The sequence below is a fragment of the Battus philenor genome, unplaced genomic scaffold (genome assembly GCF_028537555.1).
Source record: "Battus philenor isolate CCGP_79_NKW_IND1 unplaced genomic scaffold, ilBatPhil1.0.hap1 SCAF_14, whole genome shotgun sequence".
NCBI classification, from domain to species: Eukaryota; Metazoa; Arthropoda; class Insecta; order Lepidoptera; family Papilionidae; genus Battus; species Battus philenor.
Window position 1 is genome coordinate 13875498 of NW_027181676.1, and position 26344 is coordinate 13901841.

The window sequence follows — 26344 nt, forward strand, 5'->3', positions numbered from 1 at the left end:
TTTTTTATTTAATCACAATACATTAAACAGAAGAACAAAAAATAAAACCAAAGATGTTTTATTATACTTAATCACTGTCAGAAATTACTCTCATTATTTTTTTCGGAATCGATGGTTCGAATTCACTTTCATCACCCGAAGTTATTTGTGCCGATTCGATGTTCGAAGCACAAATATTTACATTATGAGAGATGGTAATAAAATCGGTTATTAAAACAAAAAAAAACTTATTTGGAAAACCGTTTAAAAGCGAAAACGTGTAAAACAAGTACCGTGTAATTCGGGGGATAGGTGTATATTGAATTATCTTATATGTAGCAGGGTAATTGGTGTTAAAATTTCAAAGGTAATGTATAGCACATTTGCTGTGCTTATATATGGCAGTGCTCCGTAACCTTTTTTTTGTCTACGGCACACAAAAATCTTTATTAGAATTACGCGACACACCGAAAACTAAATTCGTAAGACGATTCAACGTGACGTTCCACTGTGTGTCAAATATAAAATATATCTAATAGAATCAGGCGTTACCTCGCGGAAGTCCATCCTAACTAAGAAAGGGACTAATATATAGCTACTTCCGCTATGCAGCAGTAGTCGTGCAATGAAATGCACCGCCCGCCAGCTCGCTGATAAACACCGTCGGTGTTTGGCACTGGTCGGTCTAACATTTGAGGATACCCCGTGGAGGGGTGAAACACGTGTAGAGTAGATTAAAGGTGATAGTTGTGTAATTCGCATTGTTAGCCGCAAGCGCATTTATCAACAGAATGACGGGCGGTGCGCTTTTTGCACGACTACTGCTGCATAGTGGAAGTAACTATATATTAGTCCTTTTCATAGACAAAATATGTATAATGGCAAATTTAATCCATTTATTTCTTTTTACTGCGCTACACGGAACACCGGTTTCGGAACATTGATATATCGTACACCCTATATAAAAATAAATTGATACAAATATAGTAATAAAAAGAGATTTAAAAATTCGATTTGCGACAAATAAAATTAATTATTATTTACTATTTATCAATGCAGATTTACAACAATACACATGAATGTTGAATGGAATGATGAAACAATAAATAAATGTAATATATTTCAGAGTGATCACTCAAAACCGTGATCGGAAATGCTTTTTACTGATCTTTTAGCGATACATACAACCTTTTAAAGTTTTTACACCTATTTCGAATCATATATGATCATTTTGTAATGTCTAACATTTATTTATATTTCTATACGATTAGACAGGCAAATGACTTCTGGCAATACAAAGTCTACAAGGAGATATGAACAATAATTAATTTTAATATGTAGTTATATGAATTTAAATACATCTTTAAATATTTATCTTGGCGCATCTTAACCGATTCAAATGTTCACGACGGATTCTAACAACTCTATCGGTGTCTGAATCTACACTTCAGCCGTATTATTATTATTATTGTAAGAAAAATTTAAACACAAAACCAGGTAGAGAACTTATTAATTAAAAAAAATCTTAAAGTTGCGCTCATAAGTAAAGAGAACTTTCTAAAACAAGGGTTCAATATTTGAATATACATAACACAAGCATCTTGTAGATTTAAACATAAAATATTTTTATATGCAAGAACACACGCAAACAGTATTTCTTATAAAACCTGACTGTTATTTATGACGTATTAAAAAACGAAGAAATATTAAGTTTATGTGCACTAAACACTTCTGACACTCAAGGCGCACGAAAACACTTTGAAGTAGAGCAAGCTAGGCCATAGCAACGCCATACTAAACTTCCGTAGCGTTTCGTCTCTTCTCTCTCTCAAGTTTTAATATTATTATTAACCATACACATCCACCGTAAAGCGACAAAGATCTTATAACAGGTGGCGCAAAATTAATGTCACAATTTAAATCTGCACCTATTTTATTGTAAATTACAAAAAAAGAGCTCTGGTTTTTAATAAAAGTTTATTCGAAAGTGTAAAATTTATGACATTCATTAGAAATAAATATCTTTTGGCATTTTGAATTGTCTATATCTTCAATGTTATTAATGGTTTGTTGCGGTAAACGACAGATTTTAAAAGAGATCTGGCGACCTGAATGGCCAGTTCAATTCAAGAGCACGTCAACAATATTCACGCTGTTGTAAAACAACAGACTGAAATTATGTCAAATAAACATTGACAATAATTCCACGCTCTTAAGGTGTATTTCGTTCCATCGCATGTTGACAACTGTCTATTTATCTATTTCCGATTATCCTATATAAAGTCATCGCTGAAATATATCACACTCATTGTTTTTTTTTTATCAGAACGGAACAGGACAATAGTTTCTGGCAGCACAAAGTCTACAAGGACAGATAGTAAACAATTGTTAATTTTAATACCTAGTAACATGAAATTTAAAAACGGTTTCTATATTTATATTAATCATTATGTCATTTAATAATATTTTAAATATATATGTCATCAAATCATATTTTTGTATAAGCTTGTACCGTACAATAACAGAATGTAATTGAGATAGATAATTAATATTGCACATCGTCCTATGGAAAGAGGCAGTCGGCTAATTTCGACTTCGTAGAGCACTGTCTCTGTCCCACACTACCTATGTGACTCTACGAAGCTGAAATTAGCCGATTATCTCTTTCCAAAGGTCGATGTGCAATATCTATCGCCGGGTACTGTAATGTCGTTCCTGTCGACATGTTTTACAGAAAAACCGATTGATTTGTTACCGCTCCGGCATTGATTTGTATACTAGATGACAAAAGGTTGTTGGTAACGAAGGTGAAAATATTGTTGATTAGAAATAAAAACTTGTTAAAAATGTAATCGTGTGAATTTAACTTAAGAAAGCGACATCACATTCCGATCCTCATGACATACATAGCGTATATTTATTTGTTAATATTAAATTAACTACAATAATACTTATTTATTTTATGCGAATCGTCAATATATTAAATTTATCCGACTTCACATTGCGGTACTACGGAAATAATTCCGAGAATAAACTTGATAAGAATGAAAGAATGCCTCACGATAAACTTTGCAATCAGAAACATGTAAATATTTAAATAAATTTATTGTTTCCCTTTTAAAAAATAGCACAACACACTACATAATTGAAACTGAGCTCTAATAAAATTGCGTTGATTTTTAGTTAGAAACTGAATCACAGAGTTTTGATTGAATGGCACAATTAGAAACAAGTTGCCATTTAAAAAAAAAAAAGGAAATTGAAACTCGAACCCAAAACAACACAACCTCGAAAATCTAACGACGCACAGTGAAAACTAGTACTAATCAAGCGGCGACGCAATTTCAAAAGAACGACAATCGTAACGGTGTAAAGCGAGGTATTTTTTTTTTTAATTTTTTACGGTTCTCCTGTTTGGTGTAAGAGTGAGACGTTACAATTTCGGGTAACATGTTTTCCAGATATATTTTGTTATTACCATTTGTTTTCTTTTCTCCTTTACAGCATGATTGCACAGACTTATTAAGACTAGGGGCCACTCGGGCAAATCATGAACTAATGGCGGGCCGGGCGCCAGAAGTATTGATAATTAATTTTTTTTGGTTTCATTCTGGAATATAATTCAATATTTTTCGAATGTACGAGAGTATTATTTTTGTTGTCGGTGGGCCACCAGTATTCGACCGGCGGGCCGCGGTCTGTGCATCCATGCTTTACAGTATCTTTCATCATCCATCATAAAATTTATCACTCCATAAGCATTATTATCATTCTAGCATGTCCTTACATTCTTCTTCTCCATTTTCCAGATTATCACAGATATTTACCACATTATTGTTTTCTAGTTTTGTTTTTCGACTTTTGTACATTACATTTTGTTATATTCTGCAACTTATTATTATTAATCTTAAATAATTTTTTTATCTATTGTTAAAAATACATTCCTCTGGTATTAACTGACCCTTTATAAATTTTTATAGTTGAGATCTAATTTTTATTTCTCAATTATATTCTTTATTTTTCTGCAGTTCTTCAGAAATGGCAGGCGACACACTTGTCACACAAAAGGAGGGGAAAACTTCCACTGTCTATTTCCTGCTCGAATTCAATTTCAACCGGTGACCAGGTGCAGCACAGCCTGGCCTGCTTTCGGTTCACAGAAGCATGAGGGACAGGTCTTCAGCTTAAACAGATGAAGGTACTCTGAGAATCCCTCGAGCCCTGTGAACATCTGGACCAATACCGTGTCCAGCTGCACCTGGTACACGATAAGTCTGCGTGACGCTCGGAAAAAATATCCGCATAATAAGCAAGGTATTAGTGTATTACGAAGTGTACAACTCTGAAATATGTATTGTATAAGGAGGCTGTGAGGTGATAAAAGCCTTACCTCGCATGGGCGAAATATCCCGAGTCCTTGGTACCGCGCTGCCGGTGGCCCCTGTCTCCATCGACGAGGCCTCCGCCAGCTCCTGTTCACCATGATCTATTAATAACTCCTCATTCTTAAACTCCTGGTGATGTAACCTTTGGATGCTTACACGCAACGTCTCTTTCTATTTTGCCACGAGTTTTATTGTACCCTCTCCTAAATGTATCTATGTAGGGATATACTATATTTGCCACGCTTGGCAGATGGGTTGGCGATCGACGTGGTGTTATGGTACGAAGTTTTGTGAGCAGTTGCAACCCTATAAAGTTAATGCACAAAGTGTCAATTATATAATATTGCATCCCGGAAATCGAACCTACAACTTACGAGTACGTAATCGATCTTAAGAATTTTACTACGTTGTAAAAGATGTTATACAGCTTGGAAATGAACAGCTCTAACTAAAGTATTAACCTGCATTCCTAAAACTGTATAGGAAAAATTGTAAAAGATATACTAAAAAGAAAGGAGTTGAGAAAAATTGTAAAACAAAATAATAACGTAAAAAGTTAGGAATTAGGTGACGGAAGAAAGGAATCGGAAAAGAGGGAAATAGGATGAAAGGGTGAGACAGACGAAATGTGGAAAGTAAGAAAAAGAATTAACGAACTTAAGATGAATGGATGTAGAGTGCGGAAGTAAAATAAAATGCATATAAATAACAAGCGGCGACGGACTGAGCTCACTCTGTGTTTGGCACTAATCGGTGTAACATAACTCCTGAAAATGCCCCGTGGAGGGGTGAAACACGTGTTGAGTAATTTGGCGGTGGCGGTTGTGTAATTCTCATTGTTTGCCGCATACGCATTTATCAGCGGGCTGACGGGCGGTGCAATTTGTTGCACGACTACCACTGCATGTGCGGAAGTGGCTAAATATTGGTCCTTTTCTTACTTAGGATGGACTTCCGCGAAGTAACGCCTGATTCCATTAAATATTTAAAATAAAATGCGAAAAAAACAATTAAAATAGAAAGATAGGACCCTGTCCTTTGACAAGATAGGGGAACAAGAGACCCCTAATAACGGGGGCCATAAAAAAACCAGAAGTATTAATGGCCTTTGTAAAAGTGACCACAAGTCTCGACTGAGTTTGTTTTGGACTCAGTGCACGTTTAGAATTTAAGTTGACATATAACTAAACAGGATTGACATCTGATGCAAGTCTACTGACTAATATCTGGTCCAGAAATCAATGATTTCAAATGTAACAAAGAACGTAATGATAATATAGTTAAAATGGCTTTCAAAATTAGAATAACTACTATTTATAATTGATTATCTTTACTACCTTTCCCTACAGATTGTAATGTCAGGATTTTATTCCATATGGAACGCTAGTCTAATATAAATACACTAATACCTCGCTTTGCGTCGTTTCGTTTTGCGTTTTTTTCGAAGTTGCGTCGCTGCTTAATTAGTACTAATTTTCACTGTGCGTCATTAGATTTTCGAGGTTGCATTGTTTTGGGTTCGAGTCTTCAATCTTTCCTTTGAAATTTTCTTGTTTTTCAAAAAATGGAAACACTTTTGTTTCTAATTGCGCCATGTCATCAAAACTCGGGGATTCCCTTTCTAATCAAAAACAACGCAAATTGATTACAGTTTTATTTTCACTTTGTTTTGGTTATTTTAAGAGTTCAGTTTCAATTACGTATTGTGTTGTAATGTAGTATGTTGTGCTTTTTTTTAAAAGAGAATAATAAATTTATTTAAATTTTAATGTGTGTTTTTGGTTACAAAAAAGGTTAATATTATTCCAATTTATTTATTGGCAGAGTTATATTATTTTTGTTTTTTAAATGTTTACTTCAATTTTCTTTTTAAAAAGTTGTATTTTCGTTACCCTGGAACCTATCTTCGATCTTTACATGGTTTGCTATAGAAAATCTTCATTAACTTTGCGGCGTTTCAATTTGCGTCGTGTGTTTTTGAAACGTAACCACGACGCAAAGTGAGGTATTGGTGTATTCCGTATTTCATAGAGGCCCACAGAAATGTTCCAGCACTCCCAGCGACGTTCCGCGACGTTGAGTATGCATGACAGGCGAATGCTCTTCTAGAATCCACACTTATATGATTATGGTTATATAAACTCGTAAGCACATAGATGATTCATCACCATATTATCACAGCGAGAACAAAAAGTGACAAGATTATGTCTTACTTTTTTCTTTGATTTTTTGGAAACGCGCATGTCCCACGCGTGGCCTGTTTGCGACTGTCGATATCTCGACACGCAAACGATAACGTCGCCGATAAACCTTATCACTGGTCGACGCGATTGTATTATTCGCTTTATGGGTTCTTGTTTCTATAAATCTGACTGATTAGGACGCTGCACGGGCAGTATGCACAACCGCAGCTGTCTACCGTCTCCACAGGTCTGGAGAACCATTCGGCCAAGCAATGTGCCCCTTTAAACTTCTCAACTTCCGTTGAACTTCGAACCCAGGGTAGACCAAAAACCTTCCAACAGTGGCAATCCTGCTGGTATAAGTCGACGAAAGGAAAATGTACGCGTAAGCTAATACCAGACCTAGAGCCATGGGTGAACCGGGATCATGAAGAGTTGAACTATTACCTAACACAGATGATATCCGGCCAAGGCTGTTACCGAGCGTACCTCCATAGGTTCAAATACGAAGATTCCCCTGACTGTCCGAATCGTGTTGGAATAATTGAAGATGCAGAACATGTCTTTTAGTCTGCCCCCGATTTAATGAAGCCAGGAGGTCTTGAGAAGAAGACGTAGGATGCAAAATCTATCCTCATCTTCGGCCTGGCAACTTACAAGCGCGTACTGTACGACTATGCAGAAGGAATTGTGAAAAAGATAGCAGGAGCGAAAGAAGTTGGACTGAACAGCCACTGTAACCAGGAAAGCTGCGGCTAAATCACCCCCGCGAACTAATGCCTAGCGGCCATGCCGTGAGGACCACGGATACCGAAGAAAGAGGATTATTTTTAGTCGGTATTGACGTCTAAATTGACATACGGGGCACCACCGTGAGATCTCAAGATACGTAACTTATTTTTAAAACTCTTCAAAAAAATACACACGCTAATACAGACACACACACACATAGAGAGAGAGAGAAAGAGAGAGAGAGAGAGAGAGAGAGAGAGAGAGAGAGAGAGAGAGAGAGATAGATACACACGATGACAATGGGGTCGAAAGGTACTCGAGTGGCGACCACGAAAAAAATATCACCTATTGTTTATTATTGCATGTGGTCGTTTCATTTACTTTCTATGTTACGCTATTCACAATATATTTGCGCGTCAATCCTCTATGAAATAATGCTGATAATTATCCTAAAATAGTAAATATATAAATTGTCATCAATCAATGTAACTTTTCGGAAAATATAACGCTATTCAGAAATTCATTCAGTTGTATATAAGTGACTTTTCTTGAGTCCAAATGTTAAACGTGTTCTGAGTGACATCCCAAGCCGGCCTTTGCGCCTTTTGAAGATCATTGTGCCAGATCATTCTATGTATCTAATAGATTCAGGCGTTACTTTGCGGAAATACATCCTAAATAAGAAAGGGACTAAAATATAGCTACTTCCGCTATGCAGCAGTAGTCGTGCAATAAAGTGCACCGCCCGCCAGCCCGCTGATAAATGCGCGTGCGGCAAACAATACGAAACACAACTACCACCGTTATCTTATCGACCAGTGTCACAATACTCCTGAGTATTGTCCTAATACAGTGTAACATTACTCCTGAGGATGCCGCGTGGAGGGGTGAAACACGTGTAGGGAAAATTAACGGCGGTAGTTGTTTCACATTGCATTTATCAGTGGGCTCGCGGCGGCGGCGGGGGGGGGGGGGATTTCATTCTATATAAGTCTGCACAAGCGATCTATCAGGTAGACGGCCCCTCCCAAGCTGGTAATTTAAATAGTATGTAGTGGACTTCGAAGTCGATAGGTTCTTGAGGGGCAGCCAAGAGTCAGTAGACGCCATCAGGTGGACCAACGACATAGTCCAGGTCAGGAAGCCGCTGGACATGGACAGCGAAGACCCAGTCATCGTGGCGATCTCTGGATGAGGCCTATATGCCTTGCAGTATCATCCATCAGCTAAAAAGAATAATTTAAATACCGACATTCTTTCAGAGATATCCTATATTTGACAGTTATCTCTTGAACAAATCATGAATTCATGCATCTACATGGAAATCTGATTGAAGTTCCATCCACCCGTTAGCTAAGTTTGTTAGATATGGTGGACTGGTGTTTACCTCGTGAGGGTCCAGCTGCGTGGTCGAGGAGTCGTCAGGCGCGTCCCGCACGTCCCTCGGGTACCCCTCGTCTTCTGAATTGAACCCCAACTCCTCACCGTAGCACGAATGCACCTGTTGAATCAAATATCTACTTACTAACTCATCTATGTATCATTAGAACGGAGAAATGTAGTACCATACCCGGCGATAAATATTGCACATCGATCTTTGGAAAGAGACAATCGGCTATCTCTTTCGCATAACTAAGAAAACGACATATAGGTAATGTGGGACAAAGATAATACTCTACGAAGCCTAAATTAATCGATTGTCTCTTTCCAAAGGTTACTTTAATTGGTATTTTTAGTCGTGTTCTAAGAAGTATTAAGTGATTTAAGTTATAAATAAAGCCTATACTCTCCTACTACCAGGCATAGGGCTCCCCTAAAGATGTCTATAGAGGAATATAGCATAATCGCCACACTTGGCAGGTAGGTTGGCGATTGCAGTGTGGTATTATGGTACGCAGAGGACGCTGCTGTTCATCCTTTTGAATCTTTTTTATGAGCAGTGGCAATCCCATATAAATATGGCACAAGTGTGAATTAACATTGCAATCTAGGAATCGAACGCGCGTCCCACTATCGCAAGTGTAAATCATCAGTTGTGATATATTTTTACATCAAAATTTAGCACCTAGAAAGACTTTTAAGTCGACATTAGATATAAGTTAAATAACTGAAGCTTTTCGAAAAAAAGTATTGTAAAATGACTATTGTAGGGTAGACACATATGTTTAATTTTTGAAAATTGCTATGAATAGTATGTTCAGTACAAACGGTGACGAGGCGATAACACAAAACTAGTTACATTACCCGGCGATAAATATTGCACATCGACCTTTGGAAAGAGACAATCGGCTAATTTCGGCTTCGTAGAGCACTATCTCTGTCCCACACTACCTATGTTATGTTTGTCAGTCGTTGTATTTCGTGCAACAGAGATAACAAACAAAGCCGAAATTAGCCGTTTGCCTCTTTCCTAAGGTCGATGTGAATATTTATCGCCGGGTACTGTAATAGTTGTTTCAAGAAGATGTTACGATGAGAGTATAATATAAAATGTAATTGTATTTTATTGAAAGACGTAAAGTCGACCAAATCGTACCGGAGACGTCGGCAAAGCTGATATGGCACATTCTTTAACTCTTCACGGACCAAACGCTCATGATATGGTCTGCCGCCCAAATGGCATTTTCAGATTCCGCGGATTCGAGGGGGCATGGCGCCTTAGCCTTTTTGCGGATATAAACAGACGAATGCTTTGATAGAATGAATTCTGTATTCGCCATCACCTCATATTTCTACATTTTACACTATATCTAGTTTTAGTATTCCGCCGCTAGAGGCGCTGTGGTCCGTTGTTCGGAGCATTACCTTGACGAGAGCCGCCGCGGTGCCGGTTGGTATATGGTCCGAGCATTACCTTAAAGAGAGCCGCGGTACTATTTTTGTGTTTATGCTACATGCTAACACCTCTTTTAGCAGTATCGAGGTGGACACGGTCTTGGTTCAGCTCTTCACGGAGCACGGGGGAATCTCTGAGTACCTTCACCGGTTTAAGCTCAGGGAGGATCCCTCGTGCTTCTGTGAACCGGGCGTGGACCAGACCGTGGTCCACCTAGCAGCCAACTGTCCTGTAAACGGAAGACTTCGCGTCGACTCTGAATGCCGGTTAGGCACAATGATTAGAGAGTGCTCGAAATTCTCGCTGATAAAAGAAGAAAAAACAATAGAAAATTTCCTCAAGTTATGCAGAATAATATTGGCATATGCAATTCACAGAAATAAAAGTTAGAATGTAAGAAAAATTGTAGAAATGAAATAGCAAGTAATGTAAATAAAAATAAATATGTTCTAAATAACTTTGTGGATAGAATAATAAAAATAAAGAAATGTAAAATTCAGGAGAAGCTAGACGAATTGTAGGAAGAAAGGAAAAATACGAAAGATCCTGAGATGCGTGAAAGAAGAGCGCGAAAATAAAAATATTAAATGAAAAAAATATTAAAAAAGGAAAATAAAAGTCCTTATAAAGGGTACGAGAGACATCAATGGCGAGGACCAATAAAAAAAACCTTTTTTAAGGTTGCAATACTTTATGGCTTCCTAGGAAGCCTCTGCTTGGGCGGTTACATACTACAATTTCACCGAATTGGGACGTCGCATAGTTATTAGATCGCTTTGGTAGGCGTTCCATGGTGTAAGCGCTGGGAGAAGAATTGACGGAAGAAACTTTAGAAACGCTTCTATCTAGTATAACCAGGGGTTGGCGTTACCTGTGCATGTGTCTCCACCTCGACTCCGACGAAGCTGATTGGTTATCGAACGGCTGTCATATGTTTTGTATGATGCCTGTCTTAATGCCTTTGCATTGTCCGGAATGAGGTGGGTGTTCGTTTATTGCAGAATTGCGGATTTATGAAAATATTTTCAGAGCACTGCCATATACGAGGGTCAAACTGAAAGTTCTTAGAAAATCAAAAACTAAGCATTCTAGCAAGTTATTAGTTTTATTATAACTTTTCAAAATAGCGTCCATTTACATCAATACATCGCTGCATTCGATGGAACCATTGAGAAAAGCACCTTGCCCACTCGGCCTTAAGAGTCTCTTCGACGGCGTTTTGAAACGCAGCCACTGCTTCTTCGGCGTCCATAAAATGTTTTCCTCGAAGTTTTTCTTTTATTTTCGGGAATAAATAAAAATCGCAGGGTGCGAGGTCGGGGCTATACGGCGGGTGACCCAGTAATTCCACGTCTGAGGTCGCCAAATAGTCGATCGTTTGCCTGGCGGTGTGCGACGAGGCATTGTCGTGATGAAGGAGGATCCTGCTGCGAGGTCGTTTCTCTCGAACTTTTTCCAAGACAAGTGGCAAACAGTTGTTAGTGTACCACTCTGCATTAACCGTTTTCTGATCCTCTAAGACAACTGTCGCGTAATGACCTGTCTTTCCGAAGAACGAGGCCACCATCTTTTTTCCAACACTTCGACCTCTCTTCACTTTAGTTGGCAACTCTTCGCAAGGAAACACCCACTGAGCAGACTGTCTTTTGGTTTCCAGATCATAACAGTAAATCCAGCTTTCGTCACCCGTTAGTATGTCGAACACAGCATTTGAGTCACCTCCGTTAAATTTTTAGATCATTTCTCGGCACCAATCAACACGGCGGAGTTTCGGAGCCTCGGTCAAATTATGCGGTATCCAGCGGGCACAAAGCTTCCTGACCGCTAAATGTTCATGGAGGATTTTGTGCACTTGACTCATACCTATGCCTAGACTTGTCCGAATCTGCTGATAGGTCACTCTTTTGTCAGTCTCTATCATACGCCGCACAACACTGATATTGTCTTCAGTCGTCGCTGTAGAAGGCCGTCCCTCACGCAAATCATCGGTGAGATTAGTTCGACCACGTTTGAATTCATTAAACCAGTTGTAAACTGTGGCACGAGATGGGGCTTCATCGTGAAAAGCCAATCGAAGTCTATCATAACTTTCTTGTTGACTTATATGACATCGAAAGTCATAAAAAATCATTGCACGAAAATTTTCTCGGCTTAAATTCATTCTGACGTGCACAGACAATTTTCAATTTGCCGCCAAATCGTAAAACAAATGACAAATGAATGAAATGTATACTCAATATTATTGGTAAAGAGTTCTATTTTCAAAATTTAAACTTATTTTTTTAATATAATGCTTTTAAGTTGCCAGTTCTAAAAACTTTCAGTTTGGCCCTCGTAGTAGAGAATATATTGAATACTAGGAGTATCTCGTTTCGTTCGTCAAACGACAGCTAAAGAAAACAAGCTTGGCGAATGGAATAGGTATGTGGTAGGCGAGACGACTTCGACCACGAAGGTCTTCCTGGACACCGAGACAGCCGTGTACTGCGCACAGTGAAGCAGGACACGTGTATGGTCCGTGTATAGGTTTAAGTTCAAAAGGACTTCCTCGTGATTACTTCCTCTCGTAATTACTTGTTGTTCCGTAAATGGAGTGCTTAGAGTAACTTGAGAAATGAAAATTGGTAGGAGCATTACTTGTGACATCGCTACCCTTTTGGAAAAGGAAGAAAGCCGCTTCACTTTCTTGCGGTTTTGTTCCTTTTGGAAAAGGAAGAAAGCCGCTTCACTTTCTTGCGGTATTATTGTGGGGTGGTGGATGACGTAATTAGGGAAAACAAAACCGTGCAACAGGAGATGTGACGAGGTGGATGCTACATGTTGAATATATGCTGAATGATAAAATGATAGAGGAAATGTGAAAGTAGGAAGGTGTAGTCTCCTGTCCAGAAATTAAGAATGGGGGGGAAAGTGTTTAAAAAGAGAAAAATGGGGAATATTGTACGGAGTTTAATCGGTGCATGTCGACGTGACTTGCGCTAGCTCCCTCATAAGCGTGTACGTGAAGTCATCACGTCCACGTGATTTAAAAAACCGATTGTTGTTATAAATTATTTTACGCCAATATTTCGTTATACAAATAATAATTTCACATAATATATATGACAAGTTTTCCTAAAATTATTGAGGAATAGAAAGCAAGGTGGATCACGATAAAAATATATGTCAAAAATTATGACTATATATGATATTGGAACGCGATTGTATGTTAAAATTTGATATCAATGATGACTTTTCGGAATAAACAATTTTTTTTTTCGTAAATATAAATGTAATGTTTTTTTTTTTTTATTAAAAAGTATATCGGCGTGAAAACACTAGTTGACGGTTGAATTTTAAATGTACGTTTTCATTTATAAAACAATACGCAAGGATGAACGTTAAGCAATAAATGTAATTATGAAATAGGTCGTACCTGAGATGACGGACGCGTGTTATCTACTGCGCCGTGTCCGATCTGTGAGCCGACCTTGGGCCCGTCAAAATGTTTTGCCGCTCACCGACGCACACGGCACGGAGCTACGAAATTTGGACAGCGCACACGACAGATGTTCTACGACATTGACTTGCAAGAGCCAAAACCTCCCGGGACTTTCATTCATCCTAAGCACACAGACGATATAATAGATACACACACACACTCATATATATATATATATATATATATATATATATATATATATATATTTATATATATTGCCTAGTTTCTACTTTTTTAGATTTGAAATTGCGTGACGTCACGAGCTACGTGTCCAAATTGTATAAAGTTGGATTCCATACTTAGGTTCTGTTGAAATATTTCGTATCTACTTCTGTTCTCACGTTAATTTTTTTTTTATGTTTCGCTTACGTCATCCAACTCCTATCCGAAGATAATATTCTTTTCAATTATCATTCGTGTTATCAGTTGAAATTTTTAGGTAAATGATAACAATTGTGTATATACTTAAAAATATATATGTAAAAGAATGCGTGATGTTTTAAAAATTAACAGACGTGGAAATGTTTTGTTTTAGGAGACATGTGGATGTCCTGATAGTGTGATGTAGTGGGAATGGCGCTTGCAGATTTACAGGAGTCTGCAGCGTGTGGTGAGTTGCATTTGGATTATGGGAATCCTAACATGGAGTAAGTGAAGACATCTTTAGGACGCCTATTCAGGATCTTGAAGGAAGTTTAGGGGGTATATCGAGACGCGCCCGATATCTTTAAGTAGGCTTGTAGGAACTCGTGAACCGATAAGAAGCTAAGGTCACTGTGGAGGTCTTTAATAATATACAATAAGTTTTTTAATGCCCCTGATATTAGTGACCTCCCATACCGCTATCTGATTTTTTGGACAGGGTTATTATTTCACTTTTATCAAATTTTTCACATAATTTTTTAATTTTACGCACTTTTATCATTCTCTATCAATCCTCCTAAGATCTTTCTTTTCTTGTTACATTCTAATATTCATCCACCGTTCTATTTCGTAGCAATTTTCTCTTTCACTCGTTAACATTCTTTCTTCTCCACGTTTTTCAAATATTACACATACTTCATTATTTTAGGTTATTTTCGGTTTATCACATTTTATCACAATCAATTCTTTTATTACATTATCGTAATATTAATAATTTTTCCCTATAGTTTTTTTTTAATTATAATCTAATCTTTGTTTCCATACCCGAACTTAAATAAATCCTATTTATTGAGTCTGTCACTATCATCTTTAATACACGAGGAAGATCTTTGTTACGTTGGAACCATTACATCGTAAGCTGAGTGAAGTGGTTCTGCAGAGTTTAAAGTGAACAGTGTAGATGTTGGACCTTGGAGGAAGACAACACTTCCGGTAAAAGAACACTGGTATGCAAGATATTTTATGCACCCCCTATTGGGGGCTTCTTGTACTTCTCCTGTCCTGATTACACAGGGATAACAGTTACAATAATAATTTATTTACTAAATTTTCTTATTTATCTACCCTTCTTCCTTCTATCTTTATGTCCCCTATACATTCCTCATTTTTTCGTCACAATTTGCATTCCATTTCATTCTTTGTATACCTTTCATACCTCGCCTCACTTTTCACCTTCTCTCAATTTATAATTACAAGTATAACATTTTGTTTATTTATATTTTAGAATTAATCATATGCAAGTTTAGTTTTGGAAGAACGGGGACTACCCGATTCATATAGCGTGATGTCATCAGTGAAACAAGGAAGAATATCCTTAGGGTCCTTTGGAATATCGCTGGTGTATTGTATTGTTACTGAAGATGTTAACGCTGTTAGCCCTAAGGCTTTTACAGTTTCATCGATACTGAGTTCACGGAGCGGAAGGGTCTGGTAACTAGATTTAAACTAGAAACTAAAAGCTGGTGGGGCGCCTACCAGCTGCACGGGGACGCTCGCAAGTTGTTAAGGCTCTTCGCGGTAGAGCTTTGACGGGGTGTGTTGCTGGAGTGTGCTTGCGGGTTGGGACGGCAGCGTGGATCACAGGCGAGCCGAAGAGGGATCCGGATCCAACTACGGTTCGCCCACGCTGTTCGCGATTAAGGAGCGGGCGGCCGCTCACTAAAAACGGGTGTTGTGGCGTGGTGGGTGATGTTTTGTTTTGTTATGTAGAACGCGACGACCTGTGTGTAAAGTGTTGCAGGTGCAGTGTCTGCAGGGGGTGTGGGGTAGTGTTCTGTGGGAACCCTCTGATGGGCGTGAGAACGTCTTTAGGACGTCTCTTGGTTCTTACTTTAGGTGCGGGGGGGGGGGGGGTGTGTAGCGTGAGGCGCTAGCAATTAGGGGATGGGGATGTGCGGAGGCCGACTCAAAGTAAGTTTTTGCGTAAGCCAGAAAGAACTCTTGGACCGTGGGGAGTTTGAGGTCTACTATTGAAGGTCAAAATATCGCTGGTGAATATGGAATCGTTTACTCAATATTCATCAAACGCACAAACGATAGCGCGTTATAAAATACATCTAGCGCCATCTAGTGCAGAAAAGGGAAACTTCATATGTATAATATTGACATTCTTCATTGCAGACTTGTATGTTGCATTCTCACGTCTTTCCTGGTGAACTTGCCCTATGATGCCAGTCCAAAATATATAGTTTGGACATTTCCGTGGTTCCTGTCTTGATTTAACCCTTTCGATACTGCAGTACAATAGTGTGTCAGGACTAAAATTGAAATTATATTTAATTCTTACTTCAGGCGTGTGAATGTACTTATTTGTGCCAATTGGTAATAAACATATAATTTTCACTAAGATTTAAGGAGTGTAAAGACTAAATTGGGACCATTCAAACCAAACTGCTTATAAATTTGACGTAGCAGTCTCTTATCACAATTCAGTGGGACGTTATGTCCCAACAGTCCATATGTTTGATGGGACATATATATACCTACAGTATCGTAAGGGTTAAATAAATTATTTTAAGACTTATTAACAAAACAAGTAAATTTATATATAGATTGAGGTATACAGGAAAAGGTAAAGTAAGGTATGCCTTGCATTGCGCCTATATCGGCTGTAAAGAAGAAAAATGGTACTTCCCATTTTAAATTTTAAAAATTCTTATTTCAAAATTTCAACCGGTTTATTTTTTTTTACTTTATACACGGAGATTTAATAACAATTAACGAATAAACACAAATAGATATATGGAGGTGGTAATATTTCGCGGATTCATGTGACGATTTTGAATTTCAAATTCGACGAAACGTTGAAAATATTGTTTGCCCCACTTGTCGCGCGCCTCGTTGCGTATGCGCATAAATCCCGTCGCCGCGACCGGCGCAGGAGAGTTTCACTTTTAGAGATATTCGTGTTTTACTGACCGCGTTTTATCCTATGAGATCAAACGTTTTACTATAAAAAAGTATGTAAAAATTTCGATTTATTTATTTACATTACTCTATAGAATTCAGTACATAAAGAGGATGATAGGTTATAGTTGTAAAAGTTTTAAAAAGGTGAATGTATGCGTTATTCATCAGCATAAAGCTTTAAAACTTTTATGCGTATATCCTATATTTATATATCCATATATAACTGGAGTTATTACGTCCCTAAAAACTATTTCTGAAAATGAAATCAACAATTTTTTTTAAGAATACCCACACTTAATTTTATGCATTGGATTTCTAATCACTACTATTGCTTGATCACCACTTATTATATTTTTCCTATATGTATATATTAAAGCAAAAGGGTTAAACTCGTGTCGAGTCCACTTTCGAATTGTCTTTCTTAACCATCAAATTGCCTCACGGTTGGGTATGGGCCCCACGTTGGGAAATACTAGACTAGATTGTATTTAATATCAAAAAATAAATATAAATAATTGAACTGAAAATTCCTTGTTGTAACAGTGACCTTATTGGTAAAGTTGGTATAGTATACATCCTGAGAGGAATCCCAGAAAAGCCTAATTTGATTGAAATTACGATATATTTATATAATTATATATCTATAGTTATATAATATAAAGCTCAACGAATCCGCTGGGTTGATCACTTGGAGCGAATGGGATCGGATCGGAGCGTGGAGGTAGCGTACCTGGAAAGACCGAGGGGTCGAAGACCAGTGGGTGGACTCAGGTATCGCTGGATCGATCGCGTTGAGGCAGACTTGCGCGAATTGAATGTAGACCAATGGCATACGATGGAGCAAGATAGAGGAAAGTGGAAGTCTCTCGCTTCGGAGGCCAAGACCCACTTTGGGTCACTGAGCCAGTGGAGTAAGTAAGAGTATATAACTATTAAGTTAGAGTAAAAATGGATATGATTATTCCTAAGAGCTTAAACGATTTTAAGTCCATGTGGTTAATCAATAAAGATGTGCGAATCTTAAATTATTAATTTATGGTAGATGGCGCTAGTGGTCGATTGCCTCGCGCTATAGTATGACACAGGTAATCACATACAATGGACTTCACACTAGATTACTTTTAACTATGTACTGTTATTATAATAATAGACGATCTTATCTAAAAGGCAAAACGAAGTAATTACAACTGCAGAGAAGTAATACTGTAGGTGTACCCAATTGATATTTATTAAATACTAGCTGATCCCGCAAACGTTGTTTTGCAAAAAAAATTAAAGTTTTTAATTAACAAATATAAGATAAGGGTTGATCGTAGAGGGGTGAAAATTTAGGTTTATATGTATTTTTGTATGCTGTATCATAATAAAATAAAAACCAAAAAATTGTCTAAAAAAATTAAAAATAAAATTTAGGGGTGGACCACCCTTATCTCTTAGGAGTATGGAAAATAGATAGTAGCCAATTCTCAGACATACTGAATACGCATGTAAAATTTGGTAAAAATCGGTCAAACCGTTTCGGAGGAGTTCAAGTTCGAACACCGTGACACGAGAATTTTATATATTAGATTAATACACAACAATACATTCATTATAACAGTGGTAGCTCAGCGGTAGAGTAATGAGATTTGCGATCGTTGTCGAGGATTCGATTCCCGAAATGCAATGGTATATAATTCAAACTTTGTGCACATATGTATGTATACGATTGCCACTGCACACAAACAAGTTTCAAGAGGAAAGGTAGTGCGTCCAAGCATATTGGAGGCTTTGTGTCCTCCAGTGGACGTGATGCTTTGGGAAGAAAGAACGACATTCATTAAGTAAATAAGTAACTATTTTGAATAGACGATTTCAAAGTAATTATACAGCAACCTACATAGTGGCGATGCCACATTTTTATAACTCCTATATGAGTATTTCCTCGTGGACCTTTGATATCAGGTGATGGACTGTTAGATGAATTGCTTAACATAACGTTGATTGTCACTCACCCACTGCCAGATCTCGTGGCTGCTCATGGGCTGGTCCATGAGCGCGTTCTGCCAGATGCGGAACAGCATCAGGTACGCCTTGTCCCTGCCGGAGAACGAGGTGAGGAAGTTCTTCTCGCTCTCCGTGCACACTAGGATCGCGTTCGGGATCACCTGCGCCGTTAATTCCTTTAGATATTCCTATAAAGACGTAACTAAGCATTCCATGGATACGCCCAGCGCTGGAGAAACTGACGGGCAAGTCGGCAACCCAGAGCGCCTATTTTAAATAAAACATCTATGACTATGATATATATATCTTGCATGCTGTACTCTTTTCGATATGTTTTGTTTCACTTATATAAAAATATGATCGAAAAGTAATGCGAATGTTTATAAAATGTAAATTCTTTATTTATTCTTCCAAATCAATTTCATCTCCGTCTAATAAAAGGCACTTTTTCCAACGCTTTTTCGGGTCCTCGAAACAGTCTGAATAATATTATTCCTGTGTAACCTTCAAGACCTTGGAATCAGTTTTCATCACCTCAATCCTATCAAAACGGTGTTGCCACATTTGTCTTTTGAGTTTGCTGAATAGCCAGAAGTCACACGGAGCCAAATCAGATGAGTACGGTGGTTGTTGAACGACATGAGTCAAGTTTTTGGCAGAAAAATTCGACAAGAACAAAAGCATATGACATGGTGCATTATTTGAGATACAAAACATCCTTCAAAATGATTTGAGCTGAATCAAATGATATTACAAATTTTGAAAGACGGACAGAGAAATTGACAGACGTTTGGCGAATATTATAGGCAGTGCCCTACCAACCTAGAAAAAAAATAATCTACATCCCTAATGTTCGCGAGTTATAAATGTTCAATTCACCTTACTTTTCGATCGCAGCAGCATATAAAATGATTCCAAAATCTTAAATGTATAAAATTCAAAATGCATTTTAAAATAGGCGTATTATTAAATAAACGAATGTTTAAATGATAAGAATCTTCGGCAGTGATGTCGTCTGATTATTTTGATTTCATTAAGGATATATTTGATAAAGTGTATATGTGTAAATCTTTATTGATAAACGTAATAAAAGATGTGTTATTGTAGAGTTTGTTCTTGGTTTTTTTAAAAGTTGTTTGATGGATAAAAGTCCTGATAATAGTTTCAATGCTCAATAAATTAACATTATCTTTTATTTATCTAATTTTGAATAAAAAGATATTTGAATATAGTATTTCGTTTGCACCAATACTAATTTTTTCCAACCTTTTTTGTGATATGCCCAACCTTAGTTTTTCTAAAATTCTTACACACCTATATTTAACACACAACTTATTTATTAAAGCAAATGGGTTATATTCGTGTCGAGTCCACTTCGGAATTGCCCCCTTGAGGGCATGGGCCACACTTTGGGAAACACTGTTATAAACTAACACGTGAGAATCCTTATAAAATGTAACAACTGTGTTACAAGATAATTTAAACTAAGTCAAAATAAAAATGTCTTCGTTTTTTATCTTACATTGTCCTTCAAAATCATGTATAAATATTATTTAGTCCTAATCTAATTATGTCCACAGCTGGGCATGGGCCTTTCATACATATATAAAAAGACCCGTTGGAATGCCCACATCCAGAATCTTCCGACTATCTTAAAGGTTATTTATCTACCATGTATGTCAAGTTACCAATAAGCTAGAAATGTAAGCTAGCCATACAAACTAAATTTGAACGAGCATTATGAATGTTTTGGTTTTGAAAGATCATACCAGCGCTGTCTTTTCCTTGGTGATGGCGGTTATATCCTTCCAGCGTAGCGTCATGCTGGTCTCCCAACCGAAGATGCTCGCGTGGAAGCAAAGGAAATTCTGCGACGCGTACAGCCTCCCATGTGCAAGGATGTCCTTTTGGAGTGCGCAGGAATAGTCTGAACCGAAATGGGTGAACTAGCCGTGAGATATTACGAGGAATAGCGAACTAATATGATTAGTGAGTATTCAAGATATCAGGACGTGTAGATGAATAATTCTAAATTATAGGAAGTCCACTGTTGGGCATAATCCTCACACATAGTTTTTCAATAGAAAAGGTTAAAATAGCTGATTAATTCTAAACTATAGGAAGTCCACTGTTGGGCTTATGCCTCATCCAAACATTTTCAATAGGAAAGGTTAAAAGAGACCGGTATTCTGCATCTTCCAACGGTCTTAACAAGGTAGTTTATCCACAGCTGGATCGTGGTCTCCATTCTAGCACCCGAAGACCCTAAAACCCGAATGTCCTGTGCTATGAGGCCTGTATATATAGTCTAGCAAAATAGCAAGTAGAATTGGCACAACTTCTAAAAAGTACAGTATAAAGCCTTATAAAAAATTATGGATGAAATTGGTAAGTCTGTCATGATATGGCAAGACAAACAAAAATAAGGATTTTTATTTATATATACACCATATTTAATAGAATCAGGCGTTACCTTGCGGAAGTCCATCCTAAGTACGAAAAGGACCAATATTTAGCATATAAATAACAAGCGGCGACGGACTGAGCTCACACTGTCGAAAACGACTCGTCCTTTATCTTATTTATATATACACCATGTTTATATGAAAGCAATAACATGTCATCATCCTTCCATATAAAAGAAAGATCCCTAGACTTTTTTTTCTATAGAACACTTTTTAGTTATATCTGGTAGTGCTGAATCTTTTGCTACATTTCTACCATGTTCCCAAAACTCCACAGAAATGTGAATATTAAAGATTCAAGTTTAGACACGTACTAAACATGGAATATGCAAGTTGTTACAAGTAACAGTGGCTGAGCTTATTAACCCTTTTCTTGATAATGTATCTTTAGAGATACATCAGAATTGAAAAAAAATTGTAGGTAAAGTAATCATTTGTATGTGAATGTTTAGGTAATTTTTTAATTTTCAAACGTTTGTTCAGTTTTTTCTGTTGGCATCCTTGGGTCTTAAAAGTCATGTGGTATGAATATTAATGTAATATTTAAAAAATCTGCCAAGATAAGGGTCAACAGCTGCCGATCACGCGCCGGCGCGTGATGGCAACCGACCAACTTTTATGAGCCAGTACGGCGTCGGCATCGCGCGAAGTAACATAGTAAAGAATCTGCACTGCTCTTGAACTTTCTAACTTCTTTAATGGAATCAGGCGCTACCTTGCGGAAGTCTGTCCTAGGTAAGAAAAGGACCTATATATATATATATATATATATATATATATATATATATATATATAATGTGCGGAAGTGGCTAAATATTGGTCCTATTCTTAAGTTATAACTTCGTTAGCGAAATATTGGTTTTTAGTATCTTTTCGGTTCGTAGTCATCTTTTATTGCACCTGGAATATAAGTACGAGACAGTTTCCGCCACGTGCAAAAAAACTAGACCTGGCACTGATGGAGAGAATTCCATTCGCAGATATTTGTTTTTTTATTTACCTTATATATGTACAAATGATACTTAATAATATTTAAATCCTTATTAGACCTTATAGATCCTTATTAGACAAATTAACAACAAAAAAGTATGCTTCTAACTGACTCCCTTGTTCAAGACAATTTTAGTTCCTTACTATGTAAAGATGATATATTTTCTAAGAAAAGGACTAATATATAGCTACTTCCGCTATGTAGCAGTAGTCGTGCAATAAAGTGCACCGCCCGCCAGCTCGCTGATAAATGCGCGTGCGGCAAACAATGCGAATTACACAACTACCACCGTTAAATCACTCGACACGTGTTTCACGACTCCACGGGGTATCCTCAGGAGTAATGTTACACCGATTAGTGCCAAACACCGAATCAAATCACTAATCACACTAATTTGGGCGGACTACTGCTACATAGCGGAAGTAGCTATATATTAGTCCTTTTCTTACTTAGGATGTACTTCCGCAAAGTAACGCCTGAATCCATTAGATGTGATATATTTTTTGGGCCCTCTTTTACGAATTGTCGACCCCTATTTTTTACTCCGACGTAGATATCCTGGACTTTGTGAACTGCTAGTATAGATGCTCTAATTAGTACATACCGACAATCAGACGTTCCTCATCAGGCAGATCTTTGAACAGCCGCTTGAAGTCCTCGGACTTGCTCTTGTACGTAGGATAGAGGGCGTTGTACCAGCTTTTCTTCTTGCTACGCGCACTGCCCGCGTCCGCACCACCACGCAGCACCACTGGGTTTTGTGGTATTGTCTATATATAACATCAAATAATATGGTGATCAATATTTAACAAACTATTGTACTAAATTGAACACGTACAGAATTGTTTTAATGCGATTTTTTTGTGTTTTTTATATAAAAAATAATTAAAGATACCAATAAAAAAAATTACTCAGGAACTTTTATATCTCTCTACAGAGACATATAGTGCGTCAAATAAAAGTCTTCATAAAAACTGGTAATTTAAAAAAGTCAACAAATTATATGGTAATATGTTTACGCCGCGATATATTTGATATTTACAATGTTTGTAATTATAAAATACATTTACTTTTTCGCATTCATATATCACACTCGAAGTTTATTAAATAACTATGTAGCTGTAAGTTAGTCCTTTTCATATATTCGTATTCTTTTCCTTTCATTCAAATGAAATCTATTTTGTACTTGTTTATCACAACATAGTTCGCACATTTACAGATTTCTATGTATTTCACAAAATTTTGTGCCATTTTTACGTCATTTTTTTAAAATAATTAACAATAAATAATCAGGTTGCAAAGATAGTTTTGATATTAATCCTATAGATCAGTGATTCCCAAAGAAGTCTATATCGACCCCTAGGGGTGTATGACAATCTGCAAGGGGTCTACGTCAGCGAAAAAAAAATCGGGCTTCCATGAAATGAAAATGGGGTCCACGATAGTGGATCTCAACACATATACTGATAGTACCTATTTACTTACATCATACTATCTTATAATATCAAAACATTTACATTACATTATTATATATGTTTATAAAATTGTGTAAGTTGAAGGATGTTGGTATTCGCTTTGCGGTCGCAATACATTTTGAACATACACTAAACTTCACTACAGTTAGAAATTTACAGGAAATCAATATCAGGTAAGTAGGGGGTCCACCCATCACGGAAAAACATGGCAAGGGGTCTACGACACAAAAAAGTTTGGGGAACGTTTTAAGTTTTGCATTTATATTGGCACAGCACCACCGCATAAAAACAGGTTTGAGTACATATATATATATATATATATATATATATATATATATATATATATAGTATAATTTGAATAAAACTTAATTTAGAGATGGATTCAAAGAAAACGTATCAACTCTATAGAAATACAAGAATGGTGAAGAAAATATACGTAACTTCGCGAAACATCTTTAAAAGTTGATAAGTAGTTTTTTTTTCTTTATTTGTGGTAGGTGATCACAGAAATACATACCTTGCTGCTGTCAGACTTGGACAGTGGCGTTTCTATGGATATAGGCTGCGCATCCCCCGATCCTTGAATGTAGATATCACTTGACTGTGAACATATAAACAAACTATATTTTATCTTATTAATAAATCTAATATATAAAATTTCCATGTCACAATGTTAGTTATTGTACTCCACCGAAACGGCTAGACCGATTTTTACCAAATTTTATATGCGTATTCAGTAGGTCTGAGAATCGGCTACTATCTCTTTTCCACACACCTAAGTGATAAGGGTGGTCCACCCCTAATTTTTTTTTATTTTTTAGACAATTTTTTTGATTTTTATTTTTTTATGATACAGCATACAAAAATACATACAACCATAAGTTTTTACCCCTCTACGATCTAGTCTATCTAGTAGAATATAATTTAGGCTTCGATCTTCAGAGCAACATGCAGAAACATGTATCTTCATCATTTTAGCCGATTGACGCCCCCTACATAGGATAGGCCTTGTCCAAATATAGTGATGATGACTTGATACGACCTTCATCATGTTTCACCCAGTCGAGGGCTTACCTTCACCACGTCTACCTGTTCATGTTCACCGTTCGAGAAACTTTCGGACCCAAAGGCTATGTAACCACCTACTGCCTTTCTTGATTCCTCTGAGGTCTTTTCATTCCTAATTCGACCACGTAGCATTTTTTCATTCATCATTCATTCTTTACTGCTCTTTGGCTGACCCTAAACCTTCTCATCAGGCCTATCGTAAGCGTCCACATCAGCGTAAATAATGTTTTTTACATATTTTTATTATTTTAATTACAATAGAATTTTTCTATGCAATTTAAATTGCCAATAAAATGTACATACATGATGATTGTAAATAAACAGTAAAGGCTTTAAAGGAACAATGTACAGCTTATGTGATCACTTCTGAAATATGTTATAAATTTATTTTTTGTATTGTAACGCGGTAGTACAAAGTCTACAACGACATATAGTAAACAATAATAAATTTTCAGAAATTCGAATTATGTAAAATTATCATTACGCTATTATTTCTAAAACAATTGATTTCTATATATGGTGTACCATACAATAATTGATAGTAAAAAAACATATACTTTCACACCTTTAAACTCTTTACTCCTATTTACTATCAACCTTTTTACTTACTATATTATATTTATGCTATTTAGTTCTAAAACCATAGGATATTAGAGTGTGTGTGACATATATTTATTGCCAGCAAATGAGGTATACATTCATCTATTTATAGCTTTTTACATCAATATATGTAAATTTTTATACAGTGGTCAAATTAACGCAAATGTTCACACAAAACATACCTTATCATCAACTAGCTCGGAACTGCTTTCGTTGTGACGGAGCGAAGGTGACGGCGATCGGGAGATGCTTCTGGAATGTTACACGAGGAAATTGATACATACAGCTGATATCAGTGTGATGAGTGACAAAACTTTCGTGGCTAAAGAGCATTCATCATCATATCAATCACCCCAGTGTGAGGCCCTATGACTCCTCTAAACATCACCGCGATGATCGGTCTTGCGCTGTACGCTGCACTTTAACTATGGTAATCATTACGTTATCTGTATTAAAAGTATGCATGTCTGTTCTTCGTTGTTTGTATTAGGTAATTTCCGACCAGTGCGGTGTTTAAATATGCGATTACCCAACATCAAAGGAAAGCGCGAGGCAATTTACTACCAGCGCCATCTATCGACACCGTCTGAAGTAACAGTGGATCGACATATTGATTTGTCACTTTGTTTAGAATACTACAACTACCATTTACAAATATTTTTGGAACATTTTTGAAAATAAAACTGATAAAACATATTATAGTGTGAAAGATTAAGTGATTTTTAAGTAATAAATATAATGCAAAAGTGACCACAAAAGAACCTATCTAAGTTTGTTGCAAGCTCTTCTCAGACCAGTGCGCGTTTGAAACCTCACAGCCTTAAGTTAAA

The 26344-nt window shown here is 37.0% G+C and overlaps 1 protein-coding gene across 1 annotated transcript in view; it reads right to left on the minus strand.

Moving 5' to 3' along the window:
- LOC137918479 (protein Aster-B-like) overlaps positions 1–26087 on the minus strand; it is a 41875-nt gene extending 15788 nt beyond the window's left edge. Inside the window, exons 1-8 of the mRNA XM_068761299.1 lie at positions 26044–26087; positions 25697–25766; positions 24364–24447; positions 22976–23141; positions 20685–20842; positions 18924–19076; positions 8667–8780; positions 4370–4451 (exon numbers count right to left, since the gene is read on the minus strand). Coding sequence (XP_068617400.1) covers positions 4370–4451; positions 8667–8780; positions 18924–19076; positions 20685–20842; positions 22976–23141; positions 24364–24447; positions 25697–25766; positions 26044–26087 — 871 coding nt within the window. The remainder of the gene's footprint in view (positions 1–4369; positions 4452–8666; positions 8781–18923; positions 19077–20684; positions 20843–22975; positions 23142–24363; positions 24448–25696; positions 25767–26043) is intronic.
- Between the last annotated feature and the right edge of the window lie 257 nt (positions 26088–26344).